General features: G+C 38.6%; 1 protein-coding gene across 9 annotated transcripts in view; it reads right to left on the reverse strand.

The window, feature by feature from the left end:
- MTMR2 (myotubularin related protein 2) overlaps positions 1–17,481 on the reverse strand; it is a 92,387-nt gene that overhangs the window by 26,850 nt on the left and 48,056 nt on the right. For 5 of the 9 annotated variants that reach the window (XM_017343791.3, XM_017343785.3, XM_002708615.5 and 2 more), the window contains 3 exons: positions 5,649–5,724; positions 754–848; positions 473–583 (listed from right to left, as the gene is read on the reverse strand). In XM_017343791.3, the coding sequence (XP_017199280.1) occupies positions 473–583; positions 754–848; positions 5,649–5,694 (252 nt within the window). In that variant the 5' untranslated portion in view covers positions 5,695–5,724. The remainder of the gene's footprint in view (positions 1–472; positions 584–753; positions 849–5,648; positions 5,725–17,481) is intronic. The other 4 variants (XM_070077037.1, XM_070077027.1, XM_051820376.2 and 1 more) reach the window with 1 other exon arrangement.

Consider the following 17,481-nt stretch of genomic DNA (forward strand, 5'->3'; position numbering starts at 1 on the left):
GAAATCAACAAGCAACAAATACTGGTGAGGAGGTGGGAGAAAAGATAACCTAATCCACTGTTGGTGGGAATGTAAACTGGTGTACTCACTGTGGAAGACAGTATGGTGATACCTCAGAAATCTGAATACTGACCTACCACATATGATCCAGCCATTCCACTCCTGGGGATTTACCCAAGGGAAATGAAATCAGCATATGAAAGTTATCTGTACCCCTATGTTTATTGCAGCTTAATTCACAATAGCTAAGATATGGAATTAACCCAAATGCCCACCAACTGAAGACTGGATAAAGAAACTGTGGGGTATGTACACCATGGACTACTACACAGAAGAAAAATAAGGAAGGAAGGAAGGAAGGAAGGGAGGGAGGGAGGGAGGGAGGGGAGGGAGGAGGAGGGGAGGGAGGGAGAGACTCTATTAGACAGCTTTCCAAGTCAAATAAAATCACATACATAATAATAACATTTACCTTGCACACAGTTTCTAGTCCATAAGAATTTTCACCTCGACTAGAAGCACCACCAATTTTTTCTACTCTATTTATCACACCAAGAGAAGCATCTAAAACAAATGGGGGATCCTAAAAGAAGAAAACACAAGACAAAACTGGGCAATCAGCACTGTATAATTGTGGCTGATGAAGATCTTAATCAGAAATCTTTTAATTAGAAACAATCAAAAGTGAACAAAGTTGGCTGCAAACAACATACATACACATATACATACAACAATCTAACGCGCAAATCTTACCCGTTCCATGCTTTTGAAATATAATCTGTAATTCGTGACAGTCAGAGTTCCTCGTACAGCACCAGTGAATGGACATATATAGGTTACATCTTTGGCTGAAAAGGCAAAAATGTCCACAGTTTACTATATACTCTGTGCTATTATAATCTTCACATAAACTTTTTCTGCTAGTCTAATTCACACTCAAAAATCAGAGAATCAATGATTCCAAGTGATCTCAGAAATCGAGTCCAAGCTTCCAATCTTGTACTAATTTGGGGAAGGAATGTAGAATAACTAGAAAGGACTAAACTGTGGAATGGTATCTCTCTCCGTGAGCAGAAACAGAAAGAACAAAGACGGCTACCATGCCTGTTGGACAAAGAGGTGCACTGGTAATGGTGGTAACAACAGTAAACACTTTAAGGCAGTCCCTGTTCATTTTTATCACAATTTCTAAACTTCCTGACCTATCTCCTGCTCTTCCTCTGGCCATAGTCCAGCTGGTCAATACTACTTTGTAAACACAGAACACAATCATTGTATTCATGGATTTCAAAATTTCTTTCATACCAAAATAAACTTTTAATGCCACTGCCCATGAATTCTTTGAAGTCCCTTCATGAAATACCAGAAATTCCTGATTTGATTTTATATATGGTGAATATATTGTAGGTGAAATGTATATGAATATCATTTTTTTAGAAAAATTATGAGGATCGTATGTTCCTGACCAAGCCAGTAATGTCCAACTTTGTAGAGAAATAATCAAAGCAATGTTTTACTAGATAATAAATTATGCATTTTTAAAACATGTATGAGGTAGGCATAACTCGGCAAAACTAGATAAAAAATATTACCTTAAAAGGAGAATCCACAATGCTCAATACAAGGTTTTTAATCCTAAAATATTTACAAAATTATACACAATTTTGTGGAATAAAAACTTTCTGAGAACCTTTCAAGTGGCTCTGGGAAAACTCAGGGCCATGAAATACATTTAATAAGGTACAGCAACTTGACGTGGCTTCTTATTCATCATTTTGAAGGACTGATTGCTTTGTATGGAATTTGAAATGAGACTGATCTTTTATCAATCACTTTTAATCTTCAAAATAGTTCCCTCAGGGTTGCTCCAGTATGAGCTACATTTTTTAAATCACTATTTCCAATGCATGTTTCATTGAGAGGGGACCTTTTAATATAAAAAAAAAAGGCATTTTACAATGATACACAAACTTGCCTTGTACACTTTTTTTTGTTTGCCTTTATGAATTTTTTTCCTCAAGTAGGAAAGCTTTACTCAATGTTACTAAAACTTTTCTGGATTCCTTCCAGAGACAGTTATCTTACTCAAGTCAGAAATATCAGTCTTATTATTCTGTCACCCACATAGGACACGCCCCTTTTAGTTCAGTGTTTTTGGTTACACTTTCCCCTCTATTCTACAATCATGAGAATGTTTCTAAGACTGAGAGTACTACTGGAACATATGGGTTAGTCTATGCTACCGCTACCATGGTTAGTCTTTGCTTTGTTCCGTCCATCTATTGTTCCCTCAAGCTCAGTCAGTCTGAGAGCAAAGGACAATCACAACCAGCACTGGTGACCTCCCTCTTTGTAGAGTTTATAGAGCACTTTTCACCTGAGCACCCACTTAACATTCTTGACCTTAAAAATAGTTTTACATGAGACTACCAGGGCTCAGAAATGTGGAATAAATTGCCTGATGTTTCAGAATCACTAACTGCTATGATCGAGCTTTGTACTCAGTTGCTCTAAAACTTAAAGCTCTCCCCAGCACATCATGCTTCTTCTCTTTTCACAAAGCTCAGCCACTAACTAAGCACAGTGTTTCACATTTGCCTCCTTTGTTCAAGACTGAATTCCTGCAGTGTGGGGATACCTCCACTCCTGATGTGACCAAGCCACAATACTGAGACTATTACTGCCCTAAGGCATGCTGTTGCTATTGCTAACATTGCTTTAACTTTTGAAAAAACCTATAAACTAGAAATTTGTATTAATCCAACTAGAAATTTAAGGCCTTTTTTTACATGAAAACTTAGACTTTTTCCATTAATTTTTGTACAGTAATCAAGTCGATATAGATGATTTTAAATTAAGATGTTTAAAATTACATTTAGTGTTCTAAGTTTCACAATTGTGACAGTAAAATAATTTCGATTTACTAATCTCAAATTTTCACTGAGATCCCAGAGGAAGAATCCATTGTTTCTATGAGGTATACCAAAAGTATCCTGAGAATATATATCCATGAGGAGGATAATACATATATCCAAATAAATGTAGTACATGAGAGCATGCAGTCTAATAAAAAAAAAAAAAAAAACCACCCTACACAACATGAAGAAGGTATAGCCCATTCAGCTATGGGAGTCATTCCTCCATGGCAGGTATCCTCCAGGTGGACAGAGATGGTGAGAAAGTACTCAATGTAAAAGATAGCACTAACCAAAGGTACAGGGTGAGAAAGTACAGTACATATCCAAAACCAAGCAGGAGCCTGGTCTGGCTCTCTCCAATTTATCTTGTACCACCCTCTCTCCATTCAATTTCCCTCCCTCATTGTTTTTATTCCACACATTGTAAAATATCAGTGTTTATGATGGCTATGTTCTTCACCCTCTGCTCACTCTATTTATTCTCTTATTTTCCTCCTCCCATTCCCAACTAAGATCTCTGTGCTAATGATTACCAAATATAGACATCAAGCCTATAGCTCTCTTCTAAGTTCCTGTTTCTGCTTATTAGATATTTGCACTAGAAGTTTCTCATAGGTACCTGAAATTCAATATTCATAGATATTATACCAAGGGCTCATGAAAATGGAAAGAAGAAAATAAATTCAAGAAAATTTTAGTGATTGGCTCTCCAAATCTGTTAAGTGGCTGGAAGTTAAGATTAGCTCAGGAAAAAAAAGTGGGGGGTGGGTAATCTGGTTAACAGCAAGATTTCTGACCTGAGTGAATGGACAAATGGCATTGATGTTAGCTGAAAAAGAAAATGCAATAAAAAGTGAGTTGAGGGCTAATGGTAATGATTTTAGTTTTGGAAATGTTGGTAATAAGGTCCTATGGGGTACCCAAAATCATGTGCCTAAGACAGAAGCATTTGTTTACATGCATTAAAACAGAGGTTCAAATTGGAAATACAAATTTTGGAGTAATTAACCATACACAGTAGATAAACTAACTAATTTACATATGATCAAAAAGACTATATGGGGAGGCCGGCGCTGCGGCACACTAGGCTAATCCTCCGCCTTGCGGCGCCGGCACACCGGGTTCTAGTCCCAGTCGGGGCGCCGGATTCTGTCCCGGTTGCCCCTCTTCCAGGCCAGCTCTCTGCTGTGGCCAGGGAGTGCAGTGGAGGATGGCCCAAGTGCTTGGGCCCTGCACCCCATGGGAGATCAGGAGAAGTACCTGGCTCCTGCCATCAGATCAGCGCAGTGCGCCGGCCACGGCAGCCATTGGAGGGTGAACCAACGGCAAAGGAAGACCTTTCTCTCTGTCTCTCTCTCTCACTGTCCACTCTGTCAAAAAAAAAAAAAAAAAAAAAAAAAAAAAAAAAAAAAAGACTATATGGGGAAAAGAGAAATGAGTCAAGGATGAAATCTTAGGGAGTACTGATATTAAAGAAAGAAGAACCAACAATAGACATGAAGGGTAATTTTCAAACATTTTGTAAGGCCAAATACCACAGGGGAAGCAGCATGGGTACTAGAATCAGAATAGGAAAGAAGAAACTGTCACAATGCTAGCTGTAACTTGAATAGCTAGGGAATCTCCCATGCCTTAGTGTCTTCCACAAAAATGGAGTTATTCTTTCTCAGAATATGACTGAGGAGGAATATATGAGACAGTAAGCACTCAATAATGGTAACTTATTATTCTATTATTATAGATACATAACATCTATATTATATCTTTATTATATTATCCAATGCTGATAATATCTAACTCAATGAGCAGTTTATCAGATCAAGAGCTTAGTTTTGTGTAAGGCTTACATAAGGGGGAGAAAGATTGAGGGGGTTTTTTAATCACATGTCAAGAAAAAGAAAACTTAGGAGGTAATAACAATCCACTTAGGAAACAGGTTCTTTCCTTTAGCTTGCTTATTTTTATGGTATTTAGGGAAAATTAACCATTTATGAGTATTAAATCCTTTTTCAAAATGATTGAAAATAAGAGGAAGTAAACAAGACAGTATTTACTTTGGCTAAGAAACCATTTACAGGCTGAGTACTTTAGGAAATGCTTAGGGCCAGATGTATTTCAGATATTAGACATTGAAATATTTGGACAGCTTATCAGCTGCATATCTCTAATTGAAAACCCAAAATCTGAATATTTGGTACATTATCACACAGATGAAACAAAGCAAAAGCATGAGAACAAAACCACAGTTTATATGTTCATTTTCAATTTCTAGTCCACATTCAGGCTGCATGGAGAAAGGCACCTACATGTAAAGGCTTGTTTTGTAACAAAGATGAATTATTATCATCAAAAATTTGACCTAAGTTTATGCAAAGAAGATCATAAAAGAAGCAAACAAGAATTTCTTTAAGGAAAAGTTACTTGCATAATGTGATAATTTAATGTTTTGTATTTTCTTTCACACAAAAAGTTTAAAAAAAATAAGGTCACTTACAAAGAAATTAAAACAAAGTAAGGAAGAAGCGGAGTATAATGTAATGTGCCTGTCTCCCAGTACTCTGAACATGAACAGTACCAAGAGGGCCAGGCCTACACTTACAGAACACCAACATGCAGGCAAGGCTATAAGGAATGGGTGCTGTCTCTAGTGTTTGTTTATTTTCTGCACACTGAAAGTACCAAATAGCTGCACAGTCAGAAAGAAAAAGGGAAAAAAATACCACTACAGACCCATGTCTTTAATATTTTCTCCTGGAAGCAAGGGTGGTTCTTCCATTTCTGCTAACTTGTTAGACTCCCTCAGGACCTAGATGGGGGGAGGGAGGGTGGCAAGAAAAAAAAAACATTTTTTTATTCAAAGCCTAATTTTTCACTCAAATTTCAACTGAGTATGCTTGCTCTTATTTAAAGCTTTATTACACCACACACACTACTTTAAGTCTAATTATAAAACTGTTGTTATGCATAACGTGAACTTTCTGCTTTCCTAGTACTTAATTTATGCCAACACACTTGACATTTATACACGAAAAAAATTTTGTTTTCATATCAAATCCTACAACAACCTAACAGTAAAGGAGGTGTTATATTCTCATTTCATGGAAGAGGGAAAAGAGGGCAACATGGTAATTAATTTAATTAATTAATTAATCAAGATCACATAGCTAAAATGCCAGTCTGGATCTGAATTATAGTTGTGATGGACTACAAGGTGTATTCCCTTTCCATTAAGCCACATTGCATTTAAGCTTAAATAAAATGAGGCTCTTATGTAGAATTAATATTTAGGGAATTTGGAAATGATATCAACAAAGAATCTTGTTGACCAACAAGTGTTAATTAAAATCAGGATGAACAATTGTTACTGAGTAGTTATTTTGTTTAGAGTGCTACACTAAATTCAAAGAAAGTTGATAGTTTTCCAAGGGAGCTAGAACCCAAAAAAGGCACACACATACCCCACCCAGCACATGTCAAAAGCTAAATATGATATCCTCCTTTGGCTACCAAAATCATTCCCTTCTCTATCCACCACTTTCACTGCCAAACAGTAAGTCTGTCTCTAATTCTTCACCTCCCTTTAATTCCCAACAGTCTGCAATCTGCCTTAGCTACGAACCCCACACTCTTTGCAAGGAACCTGCTCTCTCTCCAGTAATTTTCTTAATTTTAAAGACAGTGAACATTTCTTCACCTATTTTTACCCGGTAGCTACATTTGACACTGACTACACTTAGTACTTCTTGAAAGCACACCATCTTGGCTAACTCCTACACCTACCATTCTTGTTTTTTTAAGATTTACTTATTTACTTTGAAAGAGTTACACAAAGAGAGAAGGAGAGGAGCCAGCACCGTGGCACAATAAGTTAATCCTCCGCCTGTGGCGCCGGCATCCCATATGGGCGCCGGTTCTAGTCCTAGCTGCTCCTCTTCCAGTCCAGCTCTGCTGTGGCCTGGGAGGGCAGTGGAGGATAGCCCAAGTCCTTGGGCCCCTGCACCCACATGGGAGACCAGGAAGAAGCACCTGGCACCTGGCTCTGGATTGGCAAAGCTCTGGCCGTTGTGGCCATTGGGGAGTGAACGAAGGAAGACCTTTCTCTCTGTCTCTCCCTCTCACTGTCTGTAACTCTATCTCACAAATAAATAAATAAATCTTTAAAAAAGAGAGAGAGAGAGAGAGACTTCCATCTGCTGGTTCACTCCCCAATTGGCCGCAATGGCTGGAGCCGCACCTATCTGGAGCCAGGAGCTTCCTCCAGGTCTCCCATTTGGGTGCAGGGGCCCAAGGACTTGGGCCATCTTCCACTGCTTTCCCAGGCCAGAACAGAGAGCTGGATTGGAAGTGGCACAGCCAGGTCTCAAACCGGCACCCATATGAGATGCCAGCACTGCAGGCAGTGGCTTTACCCACACACCACAGTGCCGCCCCTCCCCGACCATTCTTTACCAGTGGCCTTCATGTTCCTTTTCTTCCTTCCCTCCTCCTTGCAAGTTCGTCCTAGACTCATTTCTTACTTTACTCAACTCCTAAGGATCTCATGCCTACCAAGTACTTAAACTAACTTCAATCTATATTGCCTGCAAAGATGTGTCTTAGGTTCTATTTCCATACATTTAACTGCCCGATGTTAATTCCCACCTGGATGTACCATAGATGCCTTGAACCCATGAACCCTACAACTTGTCTGTGTTCCATACATAGCAAATGGCATTATCGATCATTCAGTTGTCTAAGCCAGTACTTAAGGAAAGAGCAAAGAGCAGCAACATCTATGAGCAGATTCAAGCCACTTCCTTCAATCTTGGTTTGCTTCATTACACTGAAAACCAATACCTCTACCCCACCCCCAAGTTCTTAAAAATTTTAATTAGCTTTTGACTCTATTTCCTTCCATTTACATAGAAGACTTAAGGTCCTCAAAAGAAGGTAAGAAGGAAGGGGGAAAGGCAAGGTATTATGACCTTAAAAGTCACCTTTTGCAAGCCTTCAGAAGTGGCTTAGATATCTCCTTCGCATGAGATCCTGCCTTGTACTTACCATACCACTCTAACTGCCGGTTGGGCCTCTTCTCTACATACTAGACCAAGTATAGGGATGCCATATCACGCACACTTCTGAATACTCACGACCAATACAACATGAACCACATATTTATTTAAATCATCGAGTAGCTACATTTTAAAAAGTAAAAAGAGGGAATGGGCGTTTAGGGCACCTGTATCCCACATCAGAGTGCCTGGGTCAGAGTCTCAGCTTTGGCTCCTGAATTCCAGTTTCCTGCCAATGCAGATCTTGGGAGATACTAGTGATGGCTCAGTAAATGGATTCCTGCCACCCGTGGGGGGAGAATTGGGTTCCCAGTTTCTACCTCAGCTTCTGTGGGCATTTGAGGAATAAACAAATGGATAGCAGTTCATTTGCTCTCTCTGCCTCTGCCTATTTTCCTCCCCCTGCTTCTTAATCACAAATAAAATAAAAAGAAATGAAAAAAAGATCTAATATATATTCTTTAATCCAATGTATTGAAGCTATTCCCATTTTAACAAGTAAAAGATGTTTCTAAAGATATATTTATTTTATTTGAGAGGAAGATTTACAGAGTCAGGGGGAAGCAGAAAGAGATCTTCCATCCACTAGTTCACACCCCACTGGCCTCAACAGCTGCACTGGGACAGGCTAAAGTCAGGAACCAGAAGCCTCTTCCAGGTCTCCCATGTGGGTGAGGGGCCCTAGAACTTGGGCCATCTTCTGCTGCTTTCCCAAGAACATTAGCTGGACTGGAAACGGAGTATCTAGGACATGAACCAGTACATGGGATACTGGCATTGCGGGTGGCAGCTTAACTCGCTTCACCATGACACAGGCCCCTATTTTTAAACTATTGAAGACATATTTTATATTCTTTTTAATTCAAACTATGCCTTCGAATACCCAGAGTATATTTTATACTTATGACATCTCAAAGACATCTCAAGTGCTCAGTCGTGATATGTCTAGTGGCTCCTATATTACGCAGTACAAATAAAATGAATTTAATCTTTCTGGATTAAACAAAAGTGTTAAACAGTATTGTCTCAGTCCAAAGCTCACCTAAGGCCAATAACTGAGACCTATGTAAGAACAAATTCTGTTCCATAAATCTTCAATCAAAACAAATTCATTCTTTTGAAGGCTTAAAAATTTGTTTATAAAGTACTTCAATGCAATATATACAGCAGAGTATGTGCATATGTATTTTGTGTGTACTGTGTGTGTTTTTATGTGTGCAAATATTCTAAAAGTCAAAAAATGTCATCTTTAATGAATGCTATCTAGTTGAAGTTTCTGACAGGGTGTTTCACGTAGTCATAATCCAGCTCTCTAGTATGGCCTGGGAAAGCAGTGGAAGATGGCCCAAGTCCTTGGGCCCCTGACCCCACTAGGAGACCTGGAAGAAGCTCCTGGCTTTGGATCGGCACAGCTCCAGCCGTTGTGGCCATCTGGGGCGCAAACCAGTGGATGGAAGACCTCTCTCTCTGTCTCTACCTCTCTCTGTAACTCTGCCTTTCAAATAAATAAAATAAATCTTAAAAAAAAAAAAAAAAAGGAAAGAAGAAAAGGAGGAAGGGAGCTGTACAACAGGACTACATTAGAGGTTACACATAAACAACTCGCTCTATAGCTGAAGATATGAAAAGGAACTCAAACTAGCCCTCAAGTGAACAGAGCAGGCAGAGACAAGGACAATCCAGACCATTTGTTCACTAATAAACACCAGTTCTAGACAGCTTTATCCTTAATCAAACAAAAGAGGAAAAAAAAAAAAAACAGGGGCCAAATAAAAGATTATCTGACTAAGAAAAGCAAAGATCAGCCTGATGCTCATTAAAAAAAATAAATAAAAGGAAGCTTCTAAAAATAATTCACTATAGGTATAAGCAGAAATAGTTAAAAGATAGTAAGCATACCTAAAAGAACATTAGCCATATTTCCTAAGAAAAAGGAACAGAAAGGCATAGGAGACACACATGGAGAGAAGACAAAAGGGTAAGTTGATGAATCACTATAAGGAAACAGTCAGTGTGTCCACACCAGAGTATCTCCAAGGTTGGAAGTCACATTTGTGAGCGCTACAGTAACATGATTCGGTAACTCAGATTCCAAGGCTCACTTAGCTATTTCTCCCAGAGAAAGCTGTCATAGAGTCATATTTTCTAAGAGATTTTGAATATGAGGTATGGAAGTATAATTGAAAATAGAGAACCAGAAATGGAGCTTGTAAACAATCAGTGCATCAGTCATTGGTGGTTGCAATGGCAAGTCAAATGTGAGATTAACTCCCTAGAAGCCTTGATCCAGTGTATTCAAATAAGACCCCTATGGGGTGGGGGAATTATTGTCTGAGATAATAAAGTCTTGCTTATAGGCAAGAGAAATAGTAATGCATTCAATTCTAATTCCTTGCTGTTGGACTTGACTATGTCTAGCCAGTGTGATTTATAGGGGCTTTTGTTTTTTCTACTCTTGGCTTTTGTATGTACAATTGTTTTGAAATACTGAGCATATTTGCTTTGAATTTTATCTCTTAATTTTGTATTTATCCTTTGAATAAAAATGAAAACTGAATACTGCTTTTAATTTATTCTCCTTGCTGCTATGTAGAAACCTAGAACTGTGAGAAATCTGTGGAATTCCTGTCTTTTGTTCTTGGTTGTTAACTTGGACCCATGTGTTGTGACTAAAGTTTAAAGCATTTCTTTGTTTGAAAAAAAAGGTAATTTTGAAAAAAAAATGTAATATGAAAATAAAATACGTATGAAGTTAGTAAAGAATTGACTCAATTATTCAGAAAACCAGCATTAATGTTGAGGGAAAACATAAAAAGTACTCTAAGAATTTGAAGGAAATAAACAAAGATAAAATCATGAGGGAACGGCTGAAAAGCCCATGAGAGTATTTCAGGCATGGAAAGCCAAGACACTCTGGGGGAAAAAAAAAAAAAAAAAAACCTAAATGAAAGATCTCCACGTGTTAAAAAAAAAATCAGGAGGGAAAATGATAATCAAGGTATGATTTCTATTTTCTAAGGGAAAATATCAAGACACTGAGTAAATAAAGATGTGCCCTTGGACTCAGTAACTATTCTTAAGTATATTGATCAAAACTGTTTATCATATTCCAAACAAAATCAACAAACCCCAGAGACATATCTAGGTACCTCTTGGCAAATCTTTTTGAACTACAAGAATTAAAAGACAAATTAAAAGAAAATGGGTAGAAAAAAATAAAGAGAAATTACCTTCAAAGGAAGCAAAATCAGGTTAGCTTCAGATTTATCTATAATATACTCTAGAAGACACTGACAAAATGTTACTAACAGAGTTGTGAAGGAAAATGCTTCTGCAGTGTGTTTAATGGCAATAGGAAGTCACTCTCAGATATGCCAGGTCTTGGAAAATATAACCCAGAAGACTCTTTTTTGAGATAAAGGGAAAATATTACCTGAAGCTATATCTCACTGAAAAGGGGGGGGGGGAATTAAATTTATATAAGAAATTTGTTGGGCATGGTGAAGATTTTATTTCCCTCCTCTACAAAAGAAAAAAAAATCCTAATTCATTATCCTCATAGTAATAACCTGTCTTAGCTTCTTCATTATTCAATTATTTTATTTAAGATATTATTTCTCATCTTACAGGTTTGCAACCATTAAATAAAATAGCTGTGACATAAAGGGATCTTCAAAGTACTATAAAGTGTAAGATACTATTATTCAGCGACAGCAGCATCAACAGAGCTTTCACTATCTTTTCTCACAATGGCCTGTTGACATGTTGCCTCACTCTTCCACTCTAAATCACATAAGGGATTAATATTTGAGACAGCATTTCATATATAGAACCATTAATCAATCAATCTTTCCCTCCCCCTCAAGGCAAATTACTAAATTCTAGATATAACAAGTATCTGACTATCCTAAAGAAATGAGCAAATATTTTCCTTTTAATATTTCTGTGGGCTGAGAAGATAACAGAAATATTCTAAGAGTATGGGACAACTTGGAAAAATTAAGAGAAAGGAGAAAGCTATTTGAGAGAAGAAAGGAGAAAGCTTAAAAACTAAAATGGAGTTAAAGTCTATCTTCATACAGGTCTTCAAAAAAAGAGGTGGGGGGGTGTCAGTGGTAGAAAGAGAGGGACAGAAGTATCTTCAATCCCCTGGTTCATGCCACAACAGTCACAGTTGGGCCTGGCAGAAATCAGGAGTCAGGAACTTAATCCTGGTCTCCGACATGGGTGGCAGAGGCACAAGTACTTGGGCTGTCTTCTACTACCATCCAAGGAGTATTAGCAGGAAGTTGGCTGGGGAACAGAGTAGCCAAATTCAAGTCAGCACCCTGATATGAAAGGCTGGCATCGCAAGCTTCAGCTTAACCCACTGCAACTGGTAGTCATAGGGAGTTCCTTGCAAACTTTGTGGAGATTTTTATAATAAAATACTGGGGGGGTGGTAAGAATTATAATATGACCAGTCATGTAAAGTAAATTATTACAGCTTTCTGAAGGAGGCAGATGGCACAGTCAAGGAAATTCATAGATTTGAGCAAAGATAAAATGATAATCTTGGAGAGAAATGCAAAATCCTGCAATAGTCTGTGGTAGTAGAAATGAAGAATATAATAAACTGGCAAAAGTGACCAAATTTTACCTTAGGATTATAAAAAAGACAGAGGCAATTATATAAATAATACTTAAGGATATTTACTTGGAAGGAATTGCATCTCAGATATGTCACTTATTGAAGAAAAAAGATTCAATGAAGAAACAAAGTGAATTCAAAACAAAACATGCAACTCAAAAACTCTAGGAGCCAACCTTCCTAAGATGGAGGTGGGAGAACTAAGAAAACAAAGCCAAACTGACTCATGGATTTTTCAGCATGGCTTTAGTACATAGCTTTAGTACATAACATAGCTTTAGAACAGAATAAGTTACATAACCCTGAGTGGAGAGAAATTTGCTCCTGGAAAAACCCCCTTGCTTTTACTAGGGCAAAATAATGGTGCCAACTGGCTATGATAGCTGTTTCCTATCAGATGCATCAGATTCTTGTCATAATAGGTAATATTAGCCATGCTCTTTCACAGCACTGAATACAGTATCTAATCTTTTTATTATGATCAAGAAGTCTATTAACTTTATTAAAATCTTACACGTAAGAAACTATAGGTTCAAATTTAATTCTTTTTTTAATTTCTAATACATAGCCAGTATGGTTTTGATCTCTGCAATGCTAATTTTCTTCCAAGCCCTCTTCATCAAATTATTTTCAAACTGCTCAGTAATTTTCCAGGTGACTTTAACCTCCCTCTTCCCTCTCTTTCTCCTTCATCCACCTACACCGCCAGACACACACACACACAATTAAGAAATCACTGTAAGGGAAATTTAGAAACCTTGATCTGGAAATTGATAAATTTATGAGTCAGTTTCACATGGAATGGTCAGATGGGAGAAAACAGGAAAGAATTTTTCTGAAATCTGCAAAACATTAAGTAACAATCACTTGAAAGGGGGAAAAAAAGCCTAAAAAAGTTACAAACTATCCTCCACATTTTCTAAACACTCTAAAACCCAGAAGAATAAAAATGATCAACTTTATTTTATTGGATAATTCTAAAGAAAAAGTTTTATTTCATTTTATTCTATTTTTTATACAACTTGACTGATAAACCATAATGCAGGCAGATGAACCAAATGAAAATCTTAACAGGGCAGAGCCACAGACTGGTATGTGTGATGAATTTATTGGTCATACATTTGAAAAGTACATCTAAATTCTAGCACAGGGAAGCCCTTTCTTTTTATAACATAGTCAAAGACAATTTGGTTTTCAGCTAAAACCACAATTGCTAACAGCTAAAGAACATTACATCACTGTCGATGACTCAACAACCAAAAAAGCATGAATAGCTAAAGAACAGTCTGGAAGCACCATTTCAAGCCATGGGTTGCAGTATGTAATAAAGATATGATGCAGTCCTAACCAGTAGTAAATCACAATGTGACCTGTTCGGGAAAGAAGGTTGTTACAAATAGATCTAGTTAAGATGAGGTTATGCTGGAGCAGGGTGCACCCCTAATTCAGCACTATGTGTGTCCTAACATGAAGAGCGCCACATTGAGGGCAGGGTTCATGCCGTGTGAAGTTAGAAGTAGAGATGGACTAACAAATCAAGAATCCAAGGAACACAGAGGGCTGTTGTTCTTCACCAGCAACCAGGAGACATGGGACAGATTCTCACAGCCCTCTGGGGTAGCAGGAACCAACCCTGCCAACACCTTCATTTCAGATTTCTAGCCTCCAGAGCTGTGAGAAGGTACATTTACATTGTTTTAAGTCACTCATTTTGTGGTATTCTATTAACAGCAGCCATAGGAAATTAATATGCCAAACACCAAGAAAAAAATTCCAATTTTAAGGAAAATGTCCTTTAGTATGTTAAATGGATAAACCAACAATGACATATCAATACCAAAAATATTATTCAGTGATAAAAAAGAAATGAGCTATTAAGCCACAAAATCATACTGAGGAACCTTAAAAGATATCACTGCTGGGGCCGGTGCCGTGGCTCACTTGGTTTATCCTCCACCTGCGGCACCGGCATCCCATATGGGTGCCGGGTTCTAGTCCCGGTTGCTCCTCTTCCAGTCCAGCTCTCTGCTTTGGCCCGGGAGGGCAGTGGAAGATGGCTCAATTGCTTGGGCCCTGCACCCGCATGGGAGACCACGAGAAGCACCTGGCTCCTGGCTCCTGACCGGCACAGCACCGACCGTAGTGGCCATTTGGGGGGTGAACCAACGGAAGAAAGACCTTTCTTTCTGTCTCTCTCTCTCTCACTAACTCATCAGTGGGGTAAACCAGCAAATGGAAGATTCTCTCTCTTTCTCCACCTTACCTGTCTCTGTAACTCTGTCTTTCAAATAAATAATTAAATCTTTAAAAAAAATGCATTATCTGAACTAAGAGGCCAGCTTACCAGACATAAGAACTAGAAGACTACAAAGAATGAAAAGTAAAGGTGAAAACGAGCACTTTCAAAGGGTGTTAGGTTTTGACAAAGGGGAAAATAACTTGGTAGTTCTTACTCTTCCCCTGATTCCGTACTTTCCTGAGGACTTTCTACATTCCAGATACTGAGCACTAAAGATACAACAAGGAACAAGATAGATTTATCTTGGGCCTCGTTTTTCCTTAAATCTTTGTTTTTGTAAATATCTTGTACATATTTTTCAATACAGTAGCAGAGTATCTCATTAACATGATGTAGACCACTCCACAGTGTTCTGCCCTGTCTGTTCCTTAGTAATGCGTTCATCATATAGCTACCATGAAGTATTCACTAATCTGCTTACCTCTTTTTCCATGATGTAAGTCCTAAGTTTCACACCGGTGAGACCATGTTCTACGGGATGCTTCTTCCCCAGGACACCCAGGAAATTTCAACAGGGTAGTGAGTTACTGAATAAATGCACAGATTTTATTTGGAACTATGAGTAAAATACAAAATTTCTTCCTTGAGAATGCCACATGTGGCAGACAGTTTCAAATTTCACTCATTAGGAGTGCTCCTTAAACTTTTCCACCAACTAATAAAGCCAATGGGAAGACATAATGCTCCCCATACCCAATGGAGCTTGAGGATCAACTGGACACAAGTATGAAATAGCTTTTAGGTCATACTCATTCAAGCACAATAATGTGTCCTAGGGACACAGCCAGAATTTCTGCCCCTACAGAGCTTAATCTGAGAGATGATAGATGAACGATAATCAAATACACAAGAAAAGGTCCCTGCCATTTTTGAACAGGGAAGAGAATAAGAGGTACAAGTGGTATATCAGGAGGTATATGCTATAAATAACAGAATAATGACAAATTGTGAGAGAAAATAAATCACAGTACCATATCAGAGTGATTGGGGAAGCTATTTTAAACATCAAGAAAGGCCTCCTCAATCAGAAGATTTTTTTCAAGATTTGTATTTATTTATTCAAAAGGCAAAATGAGAGAGAGGGAGAGACAAAGAAATATTCCATCTGCTGGTTCACCCCCCAAATGGCAGCAATGGCTGTAGTTAGGCCAGGCCAAAGGCAGGAGCCAGGAACTCCATCCTGGTCTCCTATGTGGGTGGCAGGGGCCCACATACTTGGGCCAATCTCCACTGCTTTCCCAGGTGCATTAGCAGGAAGCTGAATCGAAAGCAGAACAACCAGCACTTGGAGTGGCATTCCAATACGAGAGGCTAGCATCACAGGCGGTAGCTTAACCTACTGTACCAGCACGATGCCCCAGAAGATACTTTCTGAGCTGAATAATATAATAATATTTATATATAATATATAAATAAACATATACAATATATACAATAAATATATATAATAAAGACACTTTTTGAGCTGAATAATAATAATAAAGCCAGTTTCATGAAGAGCAAATAAGTAGAGGGTAAGCAAATACAAAGGCCTTTAGACAAGAATGATTCTGACATGGGGCTGGTGTTGTGGCATAGCAGGTTAAGCCAGCCACTGTCAAAGAAGCCAGCATCAAATATGGGCAAAGCAGTTCATGTCCTGGCTGCTCCACTTCAAACCCAGCTTCATGCTAATGAACCTGGGAAAGCAGCACAGAATGGCCCATGTTCTAGTGCCCCTGCATCCACGTTGGAGATCTGGATGAAGCACCTGGCTCCGTTTCAACCTGGCCCAACCCAGCTGTTGTGACCATTTGGGGAGTGAACCAACGGATTAAAGTTCTGTCTCTCCCTCCCTATGTGACTCTGCCTTTCAAATAAATGAATAAATCTAAAAAAGAAAATATAAAGGATTCTCATCCACGTTACATATCCAATAACCAGCACAGGGCAGTAGAGAACTCACTGATAGGAGTCGTCACTCAGAGTCTCAGGATAACAGAGGCTCATTTTAATGTGTTTCTATGGTCAACACGTCAGGGGGAGAATCCGTGGTGAATTAATGCACTTGCTCTTTTTTTTTAAAGAATTTTTTTAAATATTTGAAAGGCAGAGTTAGAGAGGGAGAGGCAGAGGCACAGAGCAAGGAGTCTTCCATCCACTGGTTCATGCCCCAAATGGCCACAACAGCCAGGGCTAGGCCAAGCTGAAGCCAGGAGCTTCATCCCAGTCTCCCATTTGGGTGCAGGGGCCAAAGCACTTGGGCCATCTTCCACTGCTTTCCTAGGCACATTAGCAGGGAGCTGGATCAGAAGTGGAGTCACCAGGACTCAAACCTATGCCCATAAAGGATGCTGGCATTATAGACAGCAGCTTAACTCACTATGCTACAGCACCAGCCACAAAGTACTTGTTTTTAAGAACCAGCATCCCAATTTAACCAAAGTAAGTTATGTGGCTAAGCCTGAATTTAAAGGAAAGAGAACAATTCTACACAAATCTTGAAGGAGAACTAGAAGCACTGAGAATTGTTCTAATAGTTACTAAAAAGATCATATGCTAGCACCTTGGGGAGCAAAGTGGGTATAAGAGATAAGGTTGGAA

The sequence above is a fragment of the Oryctolagus cuniculus genome, chromosome 1 (genome assembly GCF_964237555.1).
Source record: "Oryctolagus cuniculus chromosome 1, mOryCun1.1, whole genome shotgun sequence".
In the NCBI taxonomy this organism is placed as follows: Eukaryota; Metazoa; Chordata; class Mammalia; order Lagomorpha; family Leporidae; genus Oryctolagus; species Oryctolagus cuniculus.